The following is a 24,583-nucleotide window of genomic DNA, read 5'->3' as shown; positions in this document are numbered from 1 at the left end:
AAGCTCCATGGGATCAATCTGTACAGTAAATCTTCAAGGGGATCTAATCCGTGGACAGCACATAAGGGTTGTCAATCCAGCAGTTTAAATGGATGTTTCATTTCCCATAAACCTGCCAGTGTTTGTGACTACTCATGACATAATAGAGGACAATTACATACTTCAGAGAGAAAAACAGCTACAAGGCCTTTAAAAACTAGTATAGTGATCTTTACCTAATAAACAACATGTCAGAAGAAAACCATCAGGAGCCAGAAGATTAAAATGCCCTATACAGGTAAGGTAAATTGACACTTTTTCTGAGACTAAATACTTACGGGTCTGGGACACATATCTGGAGAAGAAATCTCTTCTTTTTCATCTTCTAATTCAGATCTTAACAAGCAACTTGGAACACTTAATGATTGTTCCTCAAAATTTTGGAACAGGCCTTGGGGTGGTACTTTCTCTTGGTCATCATCAACAAGCTCCTGATTGCTAAGGTAGATTTTCTCATTCCTAACTCTTTTAATTTGTTGCAGTTGTTTGACTGTATCCGTCACAAAGACTTTTAATAAACTGTTGGTCAGTAAGCTGACTGTTTCTAGTTGTTGCTGTGACTTTTGTTCCTCACTTAGTGATGACCTCAACTGAGATTCCAATTGTTTCTTTTCTCTTGTTAAAAGGTCCAGAAGTGGAGTAGAAAGCTTTTCTGAAACTTCGGAATATAAGTTCTCTTCCTTTTCTGTAAACTGCGGTTGCTTCTTCAATTCTTCTGAAAAGGTATTGTCTAAGGTATCATCTTCTACAGCAATGGATACCTTTTCAGTGGCACCAGAAAAAAGGTCTTTGTTCTCCTTTGAAGAAACCAGTGAATCCACTGAAGATTGCTGGTGAACATGGGCTTCCAGTGCCCCAGAAATGTCCTGTATATTGTCCATTCTAAGGCTTCTGTCAACTGAGGCTTCTATATCATGCATGCTAGATGGAGATTTTTCATAAAAATATTCAATTGTATCCTTTTCTCTATCAGACTTGGGAACCTCTGTATCTTTTTGTTGTTGATTATAGTATTGACGATATTGTTCATCTGAATAAGAGTCTTCATCTTCATTTATGTCTATATAGTCATCAAAGTTTTCTGGAATGTGGGATATTTTTTGAGGAGGAGCAAAAATACCATGCTTCTCTTTGCACACAAAGTACACAATACCATCATATGTTCCATTGTTATTTCCTTCAGGTTTATCCAACTCTACTCCAGCCCAAAATCCTTCAGCAAAACTAGTCACACCTTTGAATCGAAGAGTTCCTGGCTGAACATTGCCAATTAATACCCTATCACCAATGTGGAAATCAAGTAACTCATCTGCAATAGAAACTGAAGCCAAGGAAAGGGATTCAGTAACTCCCTGTTCACGCTGTACATCACTGCGCTCCTTACTTTTCATAAGCTCAGTAGGGGATTTGAGTTCCAGCAGCCTTTCAGAGTGGACACTGCTATGAATGGAAAGGCTTTTCTCGCTTAGACACTCGCTAATTTCATCATCACTATCAAAGCTAGTAGCTCTACTTCTAGATCTCCCCATTGGCTGAGAATCTTTCCCGAGTGACAACAAAGATGACACCTCAAAGTCATCTTTGTACAATTCAGCTGAAACGTCTTTCCTAGGAGAAGATGCTTCAAAATCTTCAGAGTATGATACCCCTCTAGGAACAGAAAGATGTTCTGACAAAGACGAGTCCTTTTCCTTTAAGTTCTTTTGTTCATGAATGTCTTTTCCTGGCTGGAATTTTGGACTATGATCCACATCTTGATCTGACTGTCTCTCTTTCAACATTTCCTCTTTTTTATGAAGATTTTCTACAGCTAATCTAACTACATCTTTCTGAACATTTACAGGATCTAAAGGAAGCTCTCTCTTTGAAAGAATTTCAGATGAATCTCCCTGTTCCAGGTCTAGTTTCAGTAAGACATCAGATTTCCCAGACTGTTTAGAATAGGCATCTTCAATCTCACTCTTCTCCAATTTTGCAAATTCCACCTCCTCTTGTATTTCTGATTTTTTATTAGATTGTTCTTCAATCTTGGCTTCTGATACATCGAGAATTCTATTACGGGCATTTAGTAAAGGTAATGAAGATATATTTTCTAGAGAATCTCCAGATTCTGCCCTATTTTTCCTTGATGATCTGAGAACTGGAGATGAAGTATGAAAAAGCTCTTCTGCTCCGCTATCCAATTCAATCACTCTCTTTGCATATGAAGAGAAAGACCTTCCTGATACTGATCTCTCGGAATCTGACAATGCAGCATCTTGAAGGAAAAAAAAAAATCACCACATCAAAATTATTTAATCACAATCTTTTGATTTCTGTGACTGAAGTTTAAATAAAAGCCAAATCTTAACGAGGAAAAACTATGGCCAATAAATGACCTGTTTTGGTTACCAAACAAGGTAAGTTTTTCTTTACTGTACCAACAATAAATAGAACATTTAATATGAGTTTGAAAAAAAGTTTGTGGTAATTTCTTAAAGTGTTGTCTTAACCTATAAAGTGAAGAAAAATGGATCTAACTTTATGGCAACATTGTTTTGCATGGTTTTCTCAAATCATGCAAAAACAGAATTATATAATGAATATTATATGTATTTTTCAAATAGGAAACCAATGAGAAGGGGAGAAATATACTTCTTCACACACGTCTGAAAGAGGGAATATTCCTGGGGACTTCAACTAAGCTCTCTAACATAAAACAAAAACAAAAACAAAAAGGTAAAGAAAAAAGAATAATTATTTCTGTAAATACAGCACTTTAAGAGCTAAATTTGCAAAATAAGAAGAAAATAAGCATGATTTAATGAGCTAATGTACCAAGAATTAAATGTTTTGAATTAAAAACTATTGTCCCATTGTTATTCAGGCTTTTTCATGTCTCAGTTTTGTTTTATTTCCTTACTGAATTACATTTTATTCTCAATCGTTACCTTTCTTTTGATTAAATTGAAAAAAATGCATATTAACTGTATACCCTGAAAAATAGTGAAGGTTGAAAAGATATACACGTTAAGAAGAACACACTAATGAAAAATATACATGGCTGATTAAGGGGGAATTTAGAGATGCTGATACACTCAGCCATTTTAGATTAATGTTTTCATGCTTCAGTTTTTATCATAAAATTGGGACAATAAACACTGATTCACATAACTTATGCATAACAAATAAATTACTTTAAAACATAAAAGTAACTTAAAATGTTAAACAACATGAATTTCCTTAAGAAATTCATTTTTTTAATCAAAAAGCTGTACAGATAGAAGGGAAGCCTTCAGCAAAAATCCTTAGACTATGTAGGTATAGTTTAATTATCTTTTTCTAGTTACATACCAACATGTTCAGCAATAGACTCCAGAGATCCTTTAGAACGTTCTGACTCTGTTAGTGATTTCCAATTCTTTGTTGTTTCAGTTCTGAAGTAGAAAAATTAATGAACAGAAATAAATGTATTGCTAATACTGTGATAACTGCTAATAAAAAGTAGTTGTCCTTAGACAGCTACTTCTTTCCTCTTCTCCACAGGAGGTGTTCCAACATTTGCTATGCTCATCAAACCTATTTCTGGCCCTCATCACTCTTAGTAGATGATCTTTCCTCTTTTAATGAGAAAAAGAGAGGCCATCAGGCAAGAACTTTCTTATTTTCAACCTTTCTACCTTGCTAGGGTTGCTACGAAGTGGAACTGACTCAATGGCAATGGATTTGGTTCTACCTTTTTTTTTTTTTAACCTATAAATTTGTCTCCATTCATAGCCATCCCAGCTGCCTTGTTTCTCGCTTGTTCACAGCTAATCGCTCAAACTTCTTTCTGCCCCAGGTCCTATAACTTTCCACAGCCTCATGGATTGAGCCTGCTCAATTATTCATTCTCTTTTCTACAATCTTCAGTTCTTCAATCTAGGGATTCTTTCCTTCACTTGTAAGTTGGCCTCAAGTCTCCAAAAACAATTTTCCCCCTCAATTCTTCATTCCTCCACCTCATACTACTGTCCTCTCTTAGGTTTTATATTTAGCAGGAAGAGCTACATTCACTATATTAATTTCCTTGCCTCCTCTTCATTGCTAAACCATAATATTTGGCTTCTACTTCTACTCTGTTATAATGCCCTTCAAATGTTGCTATTTCCTCATACTTAGTACTTGGCTCCCTTCTATCCTCTCTGAATGCATATTTTCTCTGGGTGATGTTGCTATATTATGGCTTTAACCACCATTTATATGCTAATGATTCCTGTACTTCTAACCCTAACATCTTTCCTTGATAACTCCACTTAGACAAGCTACCAAACCCAAACTCATTGCAGCTGAGTCGATTCCGACTCATAGCGACCCTACAGGACAAAGGAGAACTGCTCCGTAGGGTTTCCAAGGCTGTAAACCTTTATGGAAGCAGACTGTCACATCCTTCTCCCACAGAGCAGCGGGTGGGTTTGAACGCTGACCTTTGGTTAGCAGCTGAGCGCTTAACCACTATGCGTCCAGGGCTCCTGAGATGAACTACAGGCACCCTAAAATCATAAGCTTCCCACAAAACCACCTGCTTTCCCACTTAGGTTAATGAAACCTTGACCCAGCCAACTACCTAAGACAGAACCTAGGAGTCACCCAAGACTCTCCCCTGTTTCCCTATATAGCACTTTAGTCTATTTCCTAAATATTCCTAAAATCTGCCTCCTGTTCTCTATTCTTATTACTGCTGCTTATTTCTGAGACCTGGCTTAACCTACTATCCTCCCTGCTTCTATGCTTACTCCCTTCTATCGTTCCTTCATATTTTGGTATGAAAGATCTCTAAACACAAATTTGATTATGTCACTCTCTGGTTAAAATCCTTCAGCAGCTTGGTTAGGAAAACTATAAAGAAATTCAATAGTATATTATGTAGGAATTAAAATGAAATTTACAGCTTCTAATATAATGGAAAAATGTATATGTAACAAAAATACATACAAAATCTAAGCATAACAAATCCTGGAAGGAAATACATCTAATTGCTGAAATTTCCTATTTTGGGATAGTTGGGTATGAAATGATTTAAGCTTTTTTCTTTTCATTGTTTCCCTAGATATTCTGATGATAATAGTAATAACAATAACTGCAGCTAACATAGTGCTTACTGTGTGCTAGGCCCTGCTCTAAGTGCTTGATAAATATTAAGTCTTTTAACCCTTATAACAAGTATATTTGTCAGGTATTTTTATTATCCCTGTTTTATAGAGATATAAATCCCTACTAAAAAATGAAAGCACACAGAAGTTAAATAAGTTGCCCAAACTTACACAGCTAGCTGGAACTGGAGCCAAGATTCAAACTCCAGTAACGCTAAATTAATTGTAATGAGTTGTATTACCCTTGTAACAAACAAAAACATCCCAAAATACTAAACTTTAAAAAAATTCTTCAGATGTTCAACATCTTCTACAATGTAAAATACAAACTACTGAGAATAAAGTATAAGGTTTTCACAATTTGGTTTCTACTATTTTTCTAGTGTCTTCTCCTAACTCTAGCAACTTCCTATTATGTTCAGCTTCTATGATACGTCAACCTTTTTTTGCTTTTGGACATTCACAAATGCTCTTCTCTCTGAAATGTCCCCTATTTCTCAGTCTCACTGTTCTTCCTAACCTCTATTCACAGCTCAAAATTTAGTTTAAATATTACAACCTGACATTTTTATATATATATTATTCTAATGTTGCTACTTAGTATTTTCTGTATTCACTTTTATTTGCTATGTAATATTCTATTGCCTCACCCATTTCTGATTTCTGGACATAAAAAAAAAAAATTACTTCCAATGCTTTATTAATATGAAGGATGCTATGAGAAACACATTCATGTGAATAGGGAGATTTTTTTTACCCCATTATTTTCTCAAGCTAGATTTCCAGCAGTGGGATTACTGGGTGAAAGGTTGGAAGTTTTTTTTTTTTTATCTTTGAAACATTGCCAAATTACTTTTTAAAGGTTTATACCAACTTAGAATGCTATTTACTACTAGCAATGTTTGAGAGTACCATTTTCACTGTGCCCACCAGATTTCAGGATTACAAATTTATTTTTTAAATTATATCTTACTGTGAATTGGATTTGTCATTATATCAGATGTAACACTGTAGCGAAGCTTGTGAGATATATATATATATCAATACTTCTACAACTACACAGTTGCTTACAAGATAACTTTGACTAAAAATCTTATTCTTTTCTCAAATAATGCAGAATATAGATAAATTATCAAAAATATCTACCTGTGTAGTGGAAGGGGCTTGATCTTGGGTTTTTCAGAAGCTGAGGACAGCGTTTTAATCTGAGGCTTGGCTGTTGGTGATGTTTCCAAATCTCGGCTAAGCTCGGCTTCAGTCTTCTTAATGAATTCATCATATGACTAAGTTTAGAAAAATTAGAGCAGTCAATAAGCAGAATTTTTAAAAGTTATGTTAAATTATAAAATAGTATACTTCTAGGAAAAATAGTCAAACAGTAAAGATGATGTAATATAAAAAACTCCTTCCATGTCCCCCAATCTCATTCCCCAGAGCTCTACATTACTTGCATATCCTTGTTGAAACAGTCTATGTATAAGCAAGATGTATACTGTATTTTTATGCAAATAATGCATGCCTTCTACATTTATTTGCCAACTGCGTCCTCCTCCCGCAAGGTATTTTTGTAAGGGGGCTGGCTATGTTGATTTTTTTCTTTTTACAGCCAACATGTAAAAAAAAACCTGGCACAGTGGCGCTTATGAAAATATCTTGTGGGGAGAGGGTGTGGTTGGCAAACAAATGTAGAAGGCACATTATTTGAGTAAAAATACAGTAATCATAATCCTTAACATCAATTAAGAATAAAGTATCTACAGAAGTTTAATACTTATGAAGCAATAATTCATAACTTGCCACATTAAAACACTTCTTTAACTGATTATACAATTATTCTCTGAACGGTGTCCTAATACTTTAATGGTACTTTCAAGGTTAGCTATTCTGCTCTGAGTTTCAGTGGCAGAAAGCTTTTTAAGAGACAGCTTCCTAAGAACACAAATCTTGAAGAGATGGAAGAACGATACTTCAGAATTGCAAAATGTTTTCTGTAAACAAAACTTCACTAATTTAACTATAATTCGTATGTAATCTAAGGGAATCTGTTATCTCTCTCCTTAGTTTACTGAGCTAAACATCCCTTCTTTTACAACTCTCACTATTTGAAGTGATTTCCAGACTCCTCATCATCCTTGTCACCTTCATCTGAATTCTCAATGTTATAATAAAGTGACTCTTGGTATAAACAGATAGATGGTCTGGCTAGCTAGGTATACACAGGGACTATGACTTCTCAGATCTGAAAGTTATATGAGTGTAGTCCATTTATTAGACTTGTGATCAAATAAAATCCAAAACTTTTTTTTTATATGAACTGCTACATATTGTATATTTCCCTATTGTGTACTACAGTGAAACCTGTGAGAATCGGAACTCGATGGGACTGCCTTGTTTTTCTGAGTCTTGCAAGTTTTCTGCCTTTGACAGTGCAATCTTACCACTTTTCTATAGCTCGTTTTGGTGGAAAATATTTGAGTTTTCCTTCTCTGACAGGTTTCCACCTTACACAGCTTCTGGGTTTTGTAGGTTTTACTGTAGGTTTTCAAAATTCAAATATGGAAGTTTCCTTTGTCTTTATTTAACCCATTTAACAAAATGTTGAATGAGATGGATCCTTACAGCACTCCTCTAAAGATCGCCTTTCCAACTGATAAGCCATTAATGAACATTTCTGAGCAATGCTACTCAATCTAATAGCACTTCATCCATAGTACTCGTCTACGCAGAAGCTTTCAAGGTTCGTCATTGCCTACAGCAATACTTTTAAGTCCTGGGCGCCTCCCTAGACCAATTAAATATAAATCTCTCAGAGTGAGCATAGCTATATTTTTCAAAAAAGCTCCTCAGTTAATCTGAAACGTGTGGTCAGGGTGAAGATCACCAACCTATAGGATAAGTTCAAAATCATTAGTTTGACTTCTAAAGTCCTAACTATGATCTTATTTTAAAATTTTGTTTCCTACTACTTCCCCACACAAACTCCCCAGTATTGCCATTGTATCTTAATCACTTTTCCTACTTCTAAACATTTGCACAAGCTGCCATCTCTGTTGCCATTTCTGTATTGTGTACCTGTGTAAATGATTGTTTTCTCCACATTTGTTAGGCCTGTTTTCTGGGTGGAAGGTAGTACAGCATGATACTAAGGGCACAGAATTAGAGCTAGATAAAAATCTTAGCTCTACTACCTATTAGTTGTGTGTCTGTGGGTAAATCATTATTGTCATTGAAACAGTTTCTTCATCTATAAAACAGGGATAGTAATACCTACACCTTGTTGTTGTGACAGTTAAATGAGAAATATATGTAAAGAAATTAGCAGAATTTCTGGTACATAAACAGGCACTTGAGTACTTGATGATTTAATTAATAAATGCAGGAGGAACAGATGTTTGGTATTACACAACAAGGACCAATGGGTGGAAATCAAAAGGATAGATATTTTAGCTAAACATAACAAGGAGCTTTCTAACACTTAGAACCCCTAGAATCTAACAATGAAATCGATTGCCCTGAAAATTTGAAACTTCCTATTAGACCCACTCCTCACTTATCGACATGGTTAGGTTCCAAAGACCAGGTTGTTATGCAAAAATCAGTGTTATGCAAAAATGGAGGATGATCACATAGATACCAAAATGGAGGATAAATATATCATTACATAACTGCCAGGCCACTGATAATCACGGCCCAGCCAAGTTGACAAATAACCTTCACCATCACAGCCAGCGTTACTCTCGCCTCGCACCTCAGCGTTTGTACTGCCAGATGTGCATCATTAATAATGTGCAAAATAGGAGATTTTTTTACTATTGTTGTAAATGCGAAATGTCAGATAACAAGATAGTCAATAAGTGAGGAGTAGGTGTACTGGAAGTGTTCTGGTAGAAGCAGAATGATTCTCTCAGATGATGCCATGAGAAGGGACTCTTGCAATGAGTAGGAGGTTCAAGACTGATTCTATAATGAACACGATGGCTTAAGAACACTAGGCTGGAAGAATATATGTTAACAGGGAAGCAGCCAGATGCAGAGACATCTAAGAGGCTATGTAGATAGTACAGGCAAAAGGTAATAAGGGCTCCAACAGTAGGAATGGAAAGGGACAAGCAGAAAGTTTTATAAAAGAAGAATCAATGAGATCTGGTGACTGAATGGATAGGAGAAAACAGAATAAGGAAGATATCAAAACCAGGTTTCCAGCCTGAAAGAGAATCAGGCTTGAGAGAAAAGTCATGTCCACAGTTATCATTTAGGAATCACGCAAACAGTACAGAAAGTTATACTAATAAGTTTTGTGGCATGAAACACCATTCTGCTTTAAAAAATAAAAAAGCTGTAACAATTCCAACAGCTAGAATTATTTATCTAATGGTTCTTTGCTTAAGAAGGTATGGATATCAATGTTTTTTTCACAGGCCTAATCTTTCTTGGAGCCCTGGTGGCACAGTGGTTAAGAGATATATTGAGCTACGGCTGCTAACCAAAAAGTCAGCAGTTTGAATCCACCAGCCGCTCCTTGGAAACCCTCTGGGGCAGTTCTACTCTGTCCTATAGGGTCGCTATGAGTCGGAATCGACTCGATGGCAACGAGTTTGAATCTTTTTTTACCGAAAAATCATTGCTTTAATACTTTATTTATTTTAATATTTAATTTAACACTTATGTTTTAATTTAATATTTAATGCTTTAAGCAAAAGTTTGTTGTGATGGCCTCAGATTTTTTTTAGTTAGGATAGAATGTGACAACAAACTAATATTGAAAATTCCTAAACCATCACTTTATTAAAAACATTTTAGGCATCACATATACATTAGTCTCAGTATTGAACTTGTTTCTTTCTATGTCTAACCTCTAACTGTTTGATCAGACTGGCTTCTTGGGCTTTCAGTCGTTCCTTTTGCCTTTTTTTCTGTTCCTTCTTCAACTGGTCCACAACTGATTTTCTTTTCCGTAACTCATCCTTCAAAGCTCTGATTCTACCTTCAATGTCACTCTGGTCAGAAGTAGTTTCTGAAAAAGATAGAAAATTTTTAATTTAAGAATAAAGTTAACTCAGTAACTACTAATGAAAAGCTTTAATGTAATAGTCCTAAAATAAGATCAAACTAATATCTAACATCAAGAAATTGAGCTTCTGAAAAAAAAAAATACTGTTAGTGATTTGCATCCTTCCTTTTTTCCTAATCTCTATTTTTTTCTTGATTCCTCCACTTTATTTTCACTTTCTAATTGTACTACTTGAAACTGTAAACAAATCTCAAGGTACCGTGTCTTGGTAAGATAAGCAGCTAGAAGCTGAAAATGTTTTAGGTTAGTGAAATTTGGACATTCTTTAAGAAATTATTTTCTGGTGACAAGATAGTCATATTTAACTAGTTCTCCCCTAAATTACATTTTAAACCCATATTAAACCAAACTTATCATTTTAAACTGATTGTGAGTCATCAGATGATGTCTTAAAACCACATAAAAGGACAGCAGTCATAAAGAAATATAATTCTGTTGTAACCTTCCTTTGAAAACTTGTAAAATATTTAAAACAATTGAAAGGAAGTCTAATTAAATCTCATTTTATTCTCAACAGTTCATACATACACATTGTAGACGTCCAGTCACAGCAAAATCATGAAAGTACATTTCATTATAACGGTCACACACTTGGCAAAGAAAATAAACAAGTATCATTTAAAGAGGCTGCTTATTTCACTACACATGGATAATGGTGAGTGGGACATTTAATAGCCTTACAACAGAAATACTATTGTATATAAACCTGAGGACTCAGAAGTACACTATACCATTATATCATAAATAACCAGGTTTTTATCAGGTACTTCAAATTAAATTGCCTAAGAACCAATTATGGAATTTATTTAAATGTGAAAAGATTATATTCTTTTTTTGTAGTGTGATCCAAATATCTGCAATAGAAATAACGAAATCTGAGATCCTGTCACTGATTTAAGCATGTGGTTAGATACAGCTTATAAAAGGGAAATTCAAATGCAGTACAAAGGCGACAAACTCCTCATGATTAGTCTTACCTGACTGTGTCATAGACAATGACTCATCTGACCAACTGTAACAGTGCTGATGGGACTTGATGGGTAGATGATATTGTCCTCCAGTCCTATGACTTCCTTTGCTAGACTCCTGCTTTGATACAGATGTGCAGCTTTTGGGAGGCGACTGTTCAAGCAGAAAATCAAATGAGAACTATTTTGTGATACAGTTGTAAAATTCTACTTAAAATTCAAGATATTAGCCAGTTAAAGATAATATTTAAAGAGTTTTTAATAACCCTATGACTTAAAAAGTGAAAAAACAGTTTACAAATTAGAGAATAAGACCTTAATTTTTTTGGAAGACACACAAAAAATAAAGTTATGAGAAAGAATGCCAACATGTTTACAATAAAACTAGGAGTGTAAGTGATATTTATCCCCTTATTCTTTTTAACTTTTGAAAGACTAAACATGTATACTTTTATGAAAGAAAAAAAGGAAGAGAGGAAGGGAGGGAGGGAGGAAGGAAGGAAAGAAATACAGCATAAGACAACTACCCTGACATCAAGTGGAAATCAGAATGCCTGATTTGATTCCTGGCTACCATCACTTCCTATCCCTGGGACTTGTGGGCATGTTTCCTAGCCTGCTTAATTTTTCAGAATAGGGATTATAACAGTATCTACCTTATAGGATTGTTTTCAGGAGTAAATGAGATAATTCATGTAAAGTATTTAGCTTTCTACCTGGCACTTGTTAAATAAGCACTCAATAAATATTAGCCTTTACTATAAAAACTGCTCTAAGATATACTAGTTTTGATTTCCCTGATATATTTCCTTGTGATAAGAAAACCAAATTTTTAGTATTTAATCAGCTTCTGGCTATCCTGAACCTTAGTAATAATGCTGGATAGAAATCTAATCAATTTACAGTAAATGATAAATGAGTAAGATTGTGATCAAAAGCATTTCAACATATAGTTTGGCTGTAAATTCCTGGTAGGAATCATGCTACAAGTAAATTAGATATGCAACAAGCTTATCATTATCATATAATAAATAAGAAATCACTAATATAGTTTAATTAGAAGTCTAAAAACACTGCGATCTAAATACACTGTCTTCAAGTACATGCACAAGGATATAAAAAAAAACGGCTCTTTGTTGGATAAAAAATGTTCTTTCCCCCAATGTTTCAGGTGCTATAACATACATAAATCTGATTTTTTAGTAGGGAAAATGCAGTTGATTTTTTCACTTCTACTTAAAAATGGAATAGAAAATATTCTATTCTGAATCGAAGCAAATTTTTTTTTAACATAAAGCATTAACAATGCCTGTGTTCATTTAATATTTAATATTGTTATGCTAATTACTTGATTTACTTTACAAAATCAAGTTAAAAATAAAAGCTTTTATCTTAAGTTTTTACCAGCTAGTTTCTTTTCTACAAAACAGAATTAAGGACAATGTAGAAAACCTCTTTATTCTAATAACAACCATTTCAGACCTGTGTAAAAGAGATGAAATCATTAATTTTATTCTGATTATGAATTACAGAACCAAATCAAACCAAACCCACTGCCGCTGAGTAAATTATCACTCACAGTGACCCTACAGGAGAGACTAGAGCTGCCCATAGGGTTTCCAAGGCTATAACCTTTACAAAAGCAGACTGCCACATCTTTCTCTGTGCAGTAGCTGGTAGATCTGAACCGGAGACCTTCTGGTAAGCAGCCAAGTACTTTAACCACTGTACCACCAGAGTTCCTTATGAATTTGAGTAGTTATTAATTATATTATATTAAGGTCACAGTGGTATGACTTTAGGTCTCATTGTTTCTGTTACACGAGAAACAGATTTCAGTAAGAACTTGTGTTGTACCTGCAAACTATCTTTATTAAAGACTTTAGAAAGTTCCTAAACCCTCACTATTGATAGCATATAATTTTATAACTGTCACTAAAGCTGTAATTCATGTTTATAAATCCTTATGAGTCAATGAAAAGCTTTATTTCTATTTAAATGTTATTTCCTGTATGTTAAAAATATGGGCAATAGTCACTACTATCATTAACAGCAATAATACAACTGTTAATAATATACCTTTTAGACGGGTTATTTTTAAAGAAGTTTTAATGTAAAACATAAATATACATTAACCTACATGTTTACTAGGAGAGGTAGATGATTCCAGTTCCTGTGAAAAAACCATTTCTTCAGTAAGTATACTGTGATCTGGACTCCCTGGCTGCTCTTGAACTACAGGCTCAGATGGTAAATATTCAACAGCAGGGCTGCCCAGTTCTTCGGGAACAGAGCTTCCACTGTTTAGATTAGAGTACGAAGGTACTGGAGATTCCTCTTCACTGGCTATTTCTAGAATGGGAAGGTGAAACGACAACAAAAAAATACACAATCTTAGCTAATGAAAAAGTTCAACTGTTACACTTTGCATTTGTTTTTTAGCAAAATATCAGGTTGCATTTAGATACTAGCTTATCACATCACTTAACAAATTATATTCACTATTAAGTCTGTTACTGTAACTAAGAATTTTGCCTGACACAAACTGGGAGAAGATATCTGTAATATATAATCAGCAATGATAATGACTGACAATCTAAGTTGTGAGGATGTACAGCAATTGTAACTCTCATATATTCTTTAGGAGAGGAAATTGGTCCAACCATTTTGGAAGAAAACAGCATTACCTGGAAAAAAATTCATATACATACTCTATGACCTAGCAATTCCACTTCTAGGTATACACGCTGAAGAAATCTTAAATGTATTCAGCAGGAGACGTGTACATGTTCATAGTTGTTATTGTTGTTATTAGTTACCGTCAAGTCAATTCTGACTAATGGTGACCCCATATGTGCAGAGTAGAACTGCTTCACGGGGTTTTCAAAGGTGTAGTCTTTCATAAAATGCATAAACTGTGGTATATTTACACAATGGAACGCTACTAGCAATAAAGACAAATGAACTAGAGCTCTATATACCAAAATACAAAAAAAGGAAGTCATAGAAAAATACATAGTACAATTCCAAAAGACAATATATGTAAAAGTAAATAACATATTACTATGGTATCAAATAAACTACAAAGTAATATACAAATACAGGATAATGGTTACCCCTGGAGAGAGCATTAGGGGAGGTGTACACCAGGGTTTCAAAGATTTTGGCACTATTCATAAGTAGAGTGATAGGTACCTGTTATTGTTGGTTACCACTAAGTCAATTCGGACTCATGGTGACCCCATGTGTTACAGAGTAGAACTGCTTCACAGGGTTTCTTCTTGGCTGTAATCTTAACGAAGTAGATCGTCAGGCCACTTCTTCTGTGGTACCACTGGGTGAGTTCAAACTGCCAACGTTTCAGTTAGCAGTCAAGCACAAACTGTTTGTGCTACCTAGGGACCTGTGATAGGCACCTAGGATGATCATTTTATTATTTAAACTTAACTTCATGTTTTATATATTCTTTAGTATAAATGAAATACTTCATAGTAAATGGATAAAATGAAAATTGTGGTTTGTGAATTCTATTTCAAAAAAAGAGAAATTACAGATCTTTAAAAAGAATTTTATTTTGTTGTTGTTGAGAATATACACAGCAAAACATGTACCAATTCAACAGTTTCTACAAGTTCCATTTAGTGACACTGCTTACATTCTTTGAATTGCACAACCATTCTCACCCTCTTTTTCTGAGCTGTTCCTCCCCCATTAACATAAATTCACTGTCTCCTAAAGTTCCTATCTAATCTTTTGAGTTGCTGCTATCAATTTGATCCCATACAGATACTTCTTTAAAGAGCATAAAGCTCAAGGCAGACACTTTTTACTAGTTAAGCTAAACTACTGTTTGGTTTTAAGAAGACTTCAGGGTATATTTTTGGTTTAAGGTTTATCAATTATCTCAGGGCAGCAGTTTCGGAGGTTTATCTAGCATCTATGGCTCCAGAAATTCTAGAGTCCATGATAATTTGAAATTCTGTTCTGCATTTTTCACCTCTTGATCAGGATTCTTCTCTAGAATCTTTGATTAAAAGGTTCAGTAATGGTAGCCAGGTACCATCTAGTTCTTCTGATCTGATGGCAAAGGAGACAGTTGTTCATGGAGGCAATTAGCCACAGATTCCATATCCTCCTCCTATTCCTGACTCTCCTTCCTCTGTTGCTCCAGGCAAACAGGGACCAACTGTTGTGCCTTGGATGGCCCCTTGCAAGCTTTTAAGACCTCAGGCACTATGCAACAAACTAGGAGATAGAACAGAAGCACTAAACTTAGTAGGCCAAATGACTGGGCTGTCCCATGAAACCATGACCCTAAAGCTCCAAACCAAGGAACCAAATCTGACAAGGTTTATGGTTGTACATAAGCAGCCTCAGCAGCTACTTTTTTTTTTTTTTTTTTGCCATTGTTGTAAATATATCTGTCTTAGTTATCTAGTACTTCTACAATAGAAATACCACAAGTGATAGAAATACCACAAGTGGATGGCTTTAACAAACAGAAATTTATTTTCTCAGAGTTTGTAGTTGTTGTTAGTTGCTGTCGAGTTGGTTCTGACTCACAGCGACCCTATGTACAACAGAACAAAACACTGCCCCATTCCGTGCCATCCTCACAATCGTTGTTATGCTTGAGCCCAATGTTGCAGCCACTATGTCAATCCATCTTGTTGAGGGTCTCCCTCTTTTTCACTGACCCTCTACTTTACCAAGCATGATGTCCTTCTCCAGGGCCTGATCCCTCATAACATGTCCAAAGTATGTGAGATGTAGTCTCCCCATCCTTGCTTCTAAGCAGCATTTTGGTTGTACTTCTTCCAAGACAGATTTGTTTGTTCTTTTGGCAGTCCATGGTATACTCAATATTCTTTGTCAACACCACAATTCAAAGGCGTCAATTCTTCTTCAGTCTTCCTCATTCACTGTCCAGCTTTTGCATACATACGAGGTGACTGAGAACACCATGGCTTGGGTCAAGCACACCTTAGTCTTCAAGGTGACATCTTTGCTTTTCAACACTTCAAAGAGGTCTTTTGCAGCAGATTTGCCCAATGCGATGTGTCGTTTGATTTCTTGACTGCTGCTTCCACGGGTGTTGATTGTGGATCCAAGTAAACTGAAATGTTTTCTCCGTTTATCATGATGTTGTTTATTGGTCCAGTTGTGAAGATTTCTGTTTTCTTTATGTTGAGGTGTAATCCATACTGAAGGCTGTGGTCTTTGATCTTCATCAGTAAGTGCTTCAAGTGTTCTTCACTTTCAGCAAGCAAGCTTGTGTCATTTGCATAACACAGGTTGTTAATGAGTCTTCCTCCAGTCGTGATGCCCCGTTCTTCTTCACACAGTCCAGCTTCTCGGATTATCTGCTCAGCAGACAGACTGAATAAGTATGGTGAAAGGACACAACACTGACACACACCTTTCCTGAATTTAGACCACGCAGTAGCCCGTTGTTCTGCTCCAACGACTATCTCTTGATCTATGTATAGGTTCCTCATGAGCACAATTAAGTATTCTGGAATTCCCATTCTTTGCAGCGTTATCCATAATTTGCTATGATCCACACAGTCAAATGCCTGTGCGTACTCAATAAAACACAGGTAAACATCTTTCTGGTATTCTCTGCTTCTGCCAGGATTCATCTGACATCAGCAATGATATCCCTAGTTCCATGTCCTCTTCTGAAACTGGCTTGAAATTCTGGAAGTATCCCGTCAATGTACTGCTGCAGCTGCTTTTGAATGATCTTCAGCAAACTTTTATTTGCCTGTGATATTAATGATATTGTTCAATAATTTCCACATTCTGTTGGATCACCTTTCTTTGGAATAGGCACAAATATGGATCTCTTCCAGTCGGTTGGCCAGGTGCTGTCTTCCACATTTCTTGGCATAGATGAGTGAGCACGTTCAGTACTGCATCTGTTTGTTGAAGCATCTCAATTGGTATTCCGTCAATTCCTGGAGCCTTGTTTTCTCCAATTCCTTCAGCGCAGCTTGAACCTCTTCCTTCAGTACTATTGGTTCCTGATCATATGCTACCTCCTGAAATGGCCGAACATCAACCAATTCTTTTTGATATGGGAGGATAGAAGTCCAAATTCAGGGTGCCAGCTCTAGGGGAAGACTACCTCTCTCTGCCGGCTCTACAGGAAGGTTCTTGTCTCTTTTGAGCTTCTGCTCCTGGGCTATCTTCACTTGGCTTGGCATTTCTTTTCCCCCCCATCTCTGTTTGCTTGCCTGTTTAATGTCCTTTTTATCTCAAAAGAGACTGACAGGAAACACACCCCACACTAATCCTTCCTCATTAACATAACAAAGACAACCCATTCTCAAATGGGATTATAACCACAGGCACAGAGGTTAGGATTTACAACATATATTTTTGGGGGGACATAATTCAATTTGTAACAATATCTATCATACAACTTTTGCCATTTCAACTTTTTACAGATGTACAACTTATTGACAGCAAGTAAAATAATCAGCTGTGCAACTCTACCCTTAATCAATGCAATATTTCCATCGCCGTTAACTCCCCCTTTTTTTCTCCTTTCCCCTTCCCTCCTACCCCTGGTAACCACTAATAAACTTTGTTCTCTATACATTTGCCTTTTACTGACTTTTTATATAAGTGGGGTTATACAATATTTGTCCTTTCACCAGAGAGGACATTCAAATAACCACCAAACACATGAAAAGATGCTCAGTGTCATTAGCTATCTGAGAGATGCAAATCAAAACCACAATGAGGTAACATTTCACTCCCACTAGGAAGGCTAAGATTATCAAAAAAAAGAAAATAACAAATGTTGGCAAGATTGTGGTGACACTGGAACCCTTACCCATTTCTGGTGGGACTGCAAAATGGTACAGATGTTGTGGAAAAAAGTGTGGTGGTTCTTCAAAAAACTAACTATTTAACTACCATATCACCCAGCAATTCCACTCCTAGGTATATACCTAAAAGACTTGAAAACAGAGACTCAAACAGAGTTGTACACCAATGTTCATTGCAGTCCTATTCACAACAGCCAAAAGATGGAAAAACCTAAATGCCCATCAACAGATGAATGGATGAATAAAATGTGGTACATACATACAATGGACTACTATTCAGTCAGTAGGAGAAATGAAATCTTGATACATGCTACAGTATGGATGGAGCTGGAAGACATTATGCTAAGTGAAATAAGTCAATCACAAAAGGACAAATACTGTATAACCTCAGATCATTTTTATTATGCTAATTTTTACAATTTATAGGTATTGTTTAGTTTTTAGAACAGGTATGTTCTAACACAGCTGCCTATAAAATGAACTTCTATAACACAAATATTTTTCCCAATGACTTTCATTAAGAAATAATAGATTTGTTTACTTGGGAAAAAATGTAAAGGGATAAATTTGTTGAGGAAAAGAAGAAGAGGTGAATTAATCTATTGTATCACTCGTTTTATGAATCACTTGGCGTGTATGGTGCCACAGAATGAAAGGCTTGGCAATCTGCTTCCGAAAGTCAGACATGAAAACCCTATGGATGGAGCACAGTTCCACTCTAAAACACGTGGGGTTGTTATGAGTATGAACTGACTCAACGACAGCTGGTTGGTTAGTTATTGGTTGGCATATATAGTTAAATAATACATCACTTAGTTTTGCACGCTTTTAAATTTTTTATAAAGGTAATCAAACTGCTTGTAGTCTTCCGAGATTTGTTTTGCAATTCTTGTATGTTGGTTTGTATGGTTGTAATTTTTCATTTTCATTGAGCATGATATAAAATGTGAATATACCACAATTTATTTATCCATTCTCCTATACGCACACTTGGGTGGTTTCCATTTTTCTTTTAGTATTTCAAATATTGCTGCTATGAACAATGTCATATATACCTTTTGGTATTTATATGTAAGAATTTCTCTACAGCAGTGGTTTATGGATTGAATTGTGCCCCTCAAAATATGTGTTGGAATGTTAACTCCTATACCTATACATAAAATGTAGTGTAATGCAATCAACCCCCATAATGCAATCTAATGTAATGTGAACAATCAGCTCAGGTCATACTAGTATAATAGGGTGAATTCTAAACTTAATCACTTCTGAGTTACAGGGAAGTATACACACACACACACAAGGGAAGACAGACGCCATATGAGGATTGTCTACAAGCCAACGGAAAAGTAACATCTGAGGTTACCGACTAGGAAAGTATTGACATGCTGAGACTGTACTTTGGACTTTAAGCCTCGGTAAGTATGAGAAAATAAATTTCTGCTTTTTAAAGCCACTCACTTGTGGAATTTGTGTTACAGCAACACTACATTTTATACACATAAAATGTAGAAGTGGTTTTGCAATTGGAAAATGGGTATAGGCTGGAGGAATTTTGATGCTTTTGATAGTAAGGCCCTAGACTGCCTTGAAGAGACGGCTGATAGAATTATGAACATTACGGGTGATTCTGATGAGAGCTCAGAAAAAAATGAGAGCTATGGGGAAAGCTTCTATCATCATGAACAGAATGTTGCTAGAAATGTAGACATTAAATGTGCTTCTGGTAAGGCTTTAAAAGGAAATGATGAAATGTGACTAGACAATGGAAGAAGGGCAATACTTTTTATACAGTGGCAAAGAACTTGTCTGAATTATATTCAAATGTTTGGTGGAAGGTAGAACCTGTAAGTGATGAACTTGGGTATCTGGCTGAGGAGATTTCTAAGCAAGATCTTAAAGGAGCTGCATGGTTTCTCCTTGCTGCTGATAGTAAAATGCGGGAGGAAAGAGATGGACTTAAAAATAAACTGTGCAGAGTGAAACCAGAACGTAAGGATTTGGGAAATTATATTGTACAAATTAAGCACCCTGGAACTTTTACTAAAGGTATGGCTACACAATCTTTTGCTAAAGAGATCAGGCCTGTGACTGATGAATCTAATCAACCACCACAACAGAAATCCTGTCACCTTAGACTGCAAGGAACAGAGACAGGATGAAACAAAGGAAAGCTGTATGCCTCCTGGAATTCTAGGCAGGCAACAGGCCAATGGAGCTACTTGATTGTGAACATCTATTGTCCTCCAAAAAAAGGAAGGCGGACACCATTCTGAGAGCAGTTCAGACATCAGCAGAACTGTTGGAAGGAACAAGGGTGGAACTGCCTCCTCCTAGGTTTCAAAGGGTGGAGTCACTGCCCACTAGGTTTCAACGGGTCTGGTTGCTACTACCACCTTCGTTCTGGAGGGTGGGGCTGCAGTTTGAGTGGGCCCTGAGAATGAGGACCACCCAAAGTTGAGGGGGCTGGCCTGCTGTGTCTGTGGGCCAGGAGAACAAAACCACTTGAAGCTGAAGGGATGGGGATACCACTCAGTGGATCAGGGAAATGGGGCTGCCCAAAGCTGAGGAAGCAGGGTCACTGTCCAAGACAGCCTAGAAGGCAGTGCTGATTTCCACGGCCGAAAGGCTTCAGTCCAGAGTTTGAAGACTGTGGCTAATGCCCACAGTCTGGAGAGTGGGACTACTGCCCAGATGGTCCTGAAGAACAGGATTATTTTCAATGCTTGAGAGCTAATAAACTTTGTTCTCCTGGGTTTTGGACTTGCTTGCTACCCACACCCCTTCTTTCCCTCCAATTTCTGCCATTTATGTCTACCCTATGTCTATTCCAACATTGTACTTCAGAAGCAGATAACTTGTACTCTAGGTTTCAAAGGTCCACAGGTGGAAAGGAATTTTGTCCCAGGACAGAATACACCCAAAGTTTCACCCATACTTGGTTTAGATGATTCAGAAGATAGAGAGGTTGGACTTAAGAGTTGATACTGAATGAGTTAAGACTTTTGGGAATAATGTGATAGGCTGAATGTGTTCTGTACATGAGAAGGAATCAATTTTGGGGGGCCACAGGGCAGCATGGTATGGCTTGAATTGTGTCTGCTCAAAATATTAGTTGGAATCCTAACCCTATACCTATGGATGTAATGTATTTAAATCTAATGTAATGCAATGTAATTCTCTTCATAATGCAATCTAACATAATGTAATCACCTTCCACAATGCAATCTAATGTAATGTGATCAATCAGTTGAAGTCATACCAGTATAGGGTGGATCTAAACCTATATAAAGAGCAGCAGAAACAAAGACAGACAGACAGACAGACACACAGCAAGACAGATACCATGCAAGGATTGTCTACAAGCCATGGAACCAAAGAAAACCAGGGGCTACTGACAACGAAGGAATCGATATGGCTGAGACCCTGATCTGGACTTCTAGCTTTCAGAAGAGTGAGAAAATAAATTTCTGATCTTTAAAGCCATCCACTTGTGGTATCTATGTTATAGTTGCACTAGGTGACTAAGATAAGTGGCTTTCAGACTTTTTTTAACCTTCACCATAATATTTACTGTTACTGTGTGACAAGGGACATTTTCTGTTCTAGCTCAACTCTAAACAATGCTGACTGCAACCCAGTAAGTTGATTTCATACCCCTCTAATGGGTCACAACCCAAAATTTGAAACACTTTGCTCTAGGACAGCAGTCGTCCAACTTTTTGATCTTAGGATTCTTTTACACTTTTAAACATAACTGAGGATTCCAAAGAGCTTTAGTTTATGTGGGTTCTATCTACCAATATTTACCATAATGGAAATTAAAATTTAAAAAATGAAAAATATTTATTCATGTAAGAATAATAAACCCACTACATCTTAACATAAATAACATTAAAAAATTTAAAATAGTTAGATTAATAAAAAGTTTAGTGAAAGGAGAGAAATTATTTTACATTTTTATAAATATCCTCAATTTCTGGCATAACAGAAGATAGCTGGATTCTTATATTTGCTTCTGCATTCAATCTGTCGTGATATGTTGCTTTGGTTGAAGTAAATACAGAAAATCTAGCCTGTTGTGGGTTGAAATCCTCCAAAAAGATATGTTGAATTCCTAACCCTCACCACTTGTGAATGTGACTGTATTTGGAAATAGGGTCTTTGCAGATATAATCAAATTAAGATAGGGTCATACTGGATTAGGGTGAGACCTAAATCCAATGACTGGCGTCCTTGTAAGAAGGGCATGTGAAAACACAGACACACAGGCAGAATGTCATGTGATAATGGAGGAAGGCTTTGCAATGATGCATCTATAAGCCAAGGAATACCAAAGATTGCCAGCAACCACCAGAAGCTAGGAGGGACATGGAACAGATTCTCCCTGTGAGCTCCCAAGAAGGAACCAACCTTGCCAATACCTTGATTTCAGGCTTGTGGCCTCCAAAACTGTGAGAGAATAAATTTCTATTGTTTTAAGCCACCTAATTTGTAGTAATTTGTTACAGTAACCCTAGGAAACTAATAGCCTCACACAGACAGTTAAAGAAGGAAGGAGTACTCTAATAATCTTTACAGAGAATTGTGAATAGTCTTTTTGACACTATACTAAACCTTGACAAATGGTAGTTTCTAAAAGGTTAGCTGTAATATGAAATATGAAACCATCTCAATAAAATTTTCATGACCTGTTACATTAAAACCCATTGGTCTACACCTTGTACTTTGAATGGATCTTTCAACTGTGCAAAATTTTGTATGATCATGTCTTGGTCGTTTGGAAAATACTGGTTCACTAAATTATGCTGATCTGACAAATGTTGCCAAGCTTCCTCACACAATATGAAAAGATCACTTTTCATTAATATCACCACCCATCATATCAGAAAAGTCTCTTAAGTATTGGGAAGCTGTCAAGCCCATGGTAGGGTATACCACACTTCCCAAATCCTAATTTTCACTTAACGCCTTTAATTTTATCACTGGCAACAAGTACTGTCAGTTGTTTTCCTTGAAGAGGCAGGGTTATTTCATTTATTTTTGAGAAACTGTGTGCCAAATACCCAAGTCTGAATAACTACAGTTTATCAGTTAATAACTTAGGTAAAGACAGTGTTCCCTGAAAAAAAAAAAAAAAAGGCTAGTTCAACTTGCAACTCAAGCAATTACGTAAGTGCTTTTCTTTAAGACAACCATCATATCTCAGCATATGTAAGCATTTTATGTATATTTAGTCACAAAAAATATTAAACAAGATATGTATTCAAAGGCTGAGATTTAATAAAATTAGTATTTTTTACTGCTTACTCAAGGACATTCTTAAATAAAACTGGCACGTTTTTACTGTGAGTAGAGGGTGGTGAAGAATACAATTACTACAAGTTGTTTGGAGCAGCTGCCTTGATTCATGTTAAGACAGCAGCAGTTTTATCCACCATTGCTTTTGCACAATCAGTATAATGTCAACAGAGTGAGAAAGGCATAATTTTGACCTTCCAGACCCACTGAAAGGCTCAGATCCCCTCCTCCCCTGGTGTCACGAACCATACTTTATGAACCACTGCTCTAGGATACATAACTGGGAATGGAACTGCTGAACTGAAGGATATGTGTATCTTCACTTTTATTACTTATTTTATTACTTTTGCTGTCAAAATGTTTTCTAAGCTAAATTTAACAATCTACACTTACACTGAAGTTTTTTTGTTCCACTTACATATCAAAAGGTTTTATGGGTATTGTAATGGGTTTAATGCAAAAAGATATGTACATGTTTTAACACCAAGAACCTGTGAATGTGATCTTATTTGGAAAAAGAATCTTTGAAGATGTAATTAAGTTAAGGATCTCACGATGACATCATCCTGGGTATCTGGATGAGCTCTAAAACCAATGACAAGTGTCCTTATAAGAGAGAGAGACACAGAGGAGTAGGCCATGTGAAGACGGAGGCAGACACAGCAGTTATGCAGACACAAGAATGCTGATAGCTACCAGAAGCTGGAAAAGGCAAGGAAAAGATCGTCCCTGAGGGGACCTGAGGAGGGAGTGCAGCCCTGCCAACATCTTGATTTTGGACTTCTGGCTTCCAGAACTGTGAGATAATAAATTTCTGTTGTTTTAAGCCACAAAGTTTGTGGTAATTTGTTATAGCAGCCGTAGGAAACGAATACACCCATCTCTCATTTATCAACTTGGTTAGGTTCCAAAGACCGGGTTGTTATGTGAAAATCAGTGTTGTACGAAAATGGTGAATGACATCAGATCACAAAATGGAGGATGATTACATCATTACATAATTGCCATACCACATCATTATGTAACTGCCAAATTACATCATTATATAACTAATGAAGCTGAACATCTTTTTACGTGCTTATTGGCTGTTTAAAGTTCCTGGGTGGTGCAAACAGTTTATACTTGGCTACTAATCGAAAGGTTGGAGGTTTGAATCCACCCAACAGCGTCATGGAAGAAAGGACCTGGCAATCTACTTCCCTGAGATTACAGGCATTGAAAACCTTATGGAGTACAGCTCTACTCTGACACACAGAG

The 24,583-nt window shown here is 36.3% G+C and overlaps 1 protein-coding gene across 3 annotated transcripts in view; it reads right to left on the bottom strand.

The window, feature by feature from the left end:
• The window catches only part of CEP350 (centrosomal protein 350), a 174,643-nt gene that overhangs the window by 20,833 nt on the left and 129,227 nt on the right, over positions 1-24,583 (bottom strand). For all 3 annotated transcript variants that reach the window (XM_023728085.1, XM_004372876.2, XM_023728084.1), the window contains 6 exons: positions 13,330-13,541; positions 11,199-11,343; positions 10,004-10,164; positions 6,297-6,433; positions 3,373-3,455; positions 318-2,296 (listed from right to left, as the gene is read on the bottom strand). In XM_023728085.1, the coding sequence (XP_023583853.1) occupies positions 318-2,296; positions 3,373-3,455; positions 6,297-6,433; positions 10,004-10,164; positions 11,199-11,343; positions 13,330-13,541 (2,717 nt within the window). The remainder of the gene's footprint in view (positions 1-317; positions 2,297-3,372; positions 3,456-6,296; positions 6,434-10,003; positions 10,165-11,198; positions 11,344-13,329; positions 13,542-24,583) is intronic.

This window comes from Trichechus manatus, unplaced genomic scaffold, assembly GCF_000243295.1.
Source record: "Trichechus manatus latirostris isolate Lorelei unplaced genomic scaffold, TriManLat1.0 scaffold00021, whole genome shotgun sequence".
NCBI lineage: Eukaryota > Metazoa > Chordata > Mammalia > Sirenia > Trichechidae > Trichechus > Trichechus manatus.
Note: the sequence above shows the minus strand (reverse complement) of the source record. Positions and strands in the feature narration are given on the sequence as shown.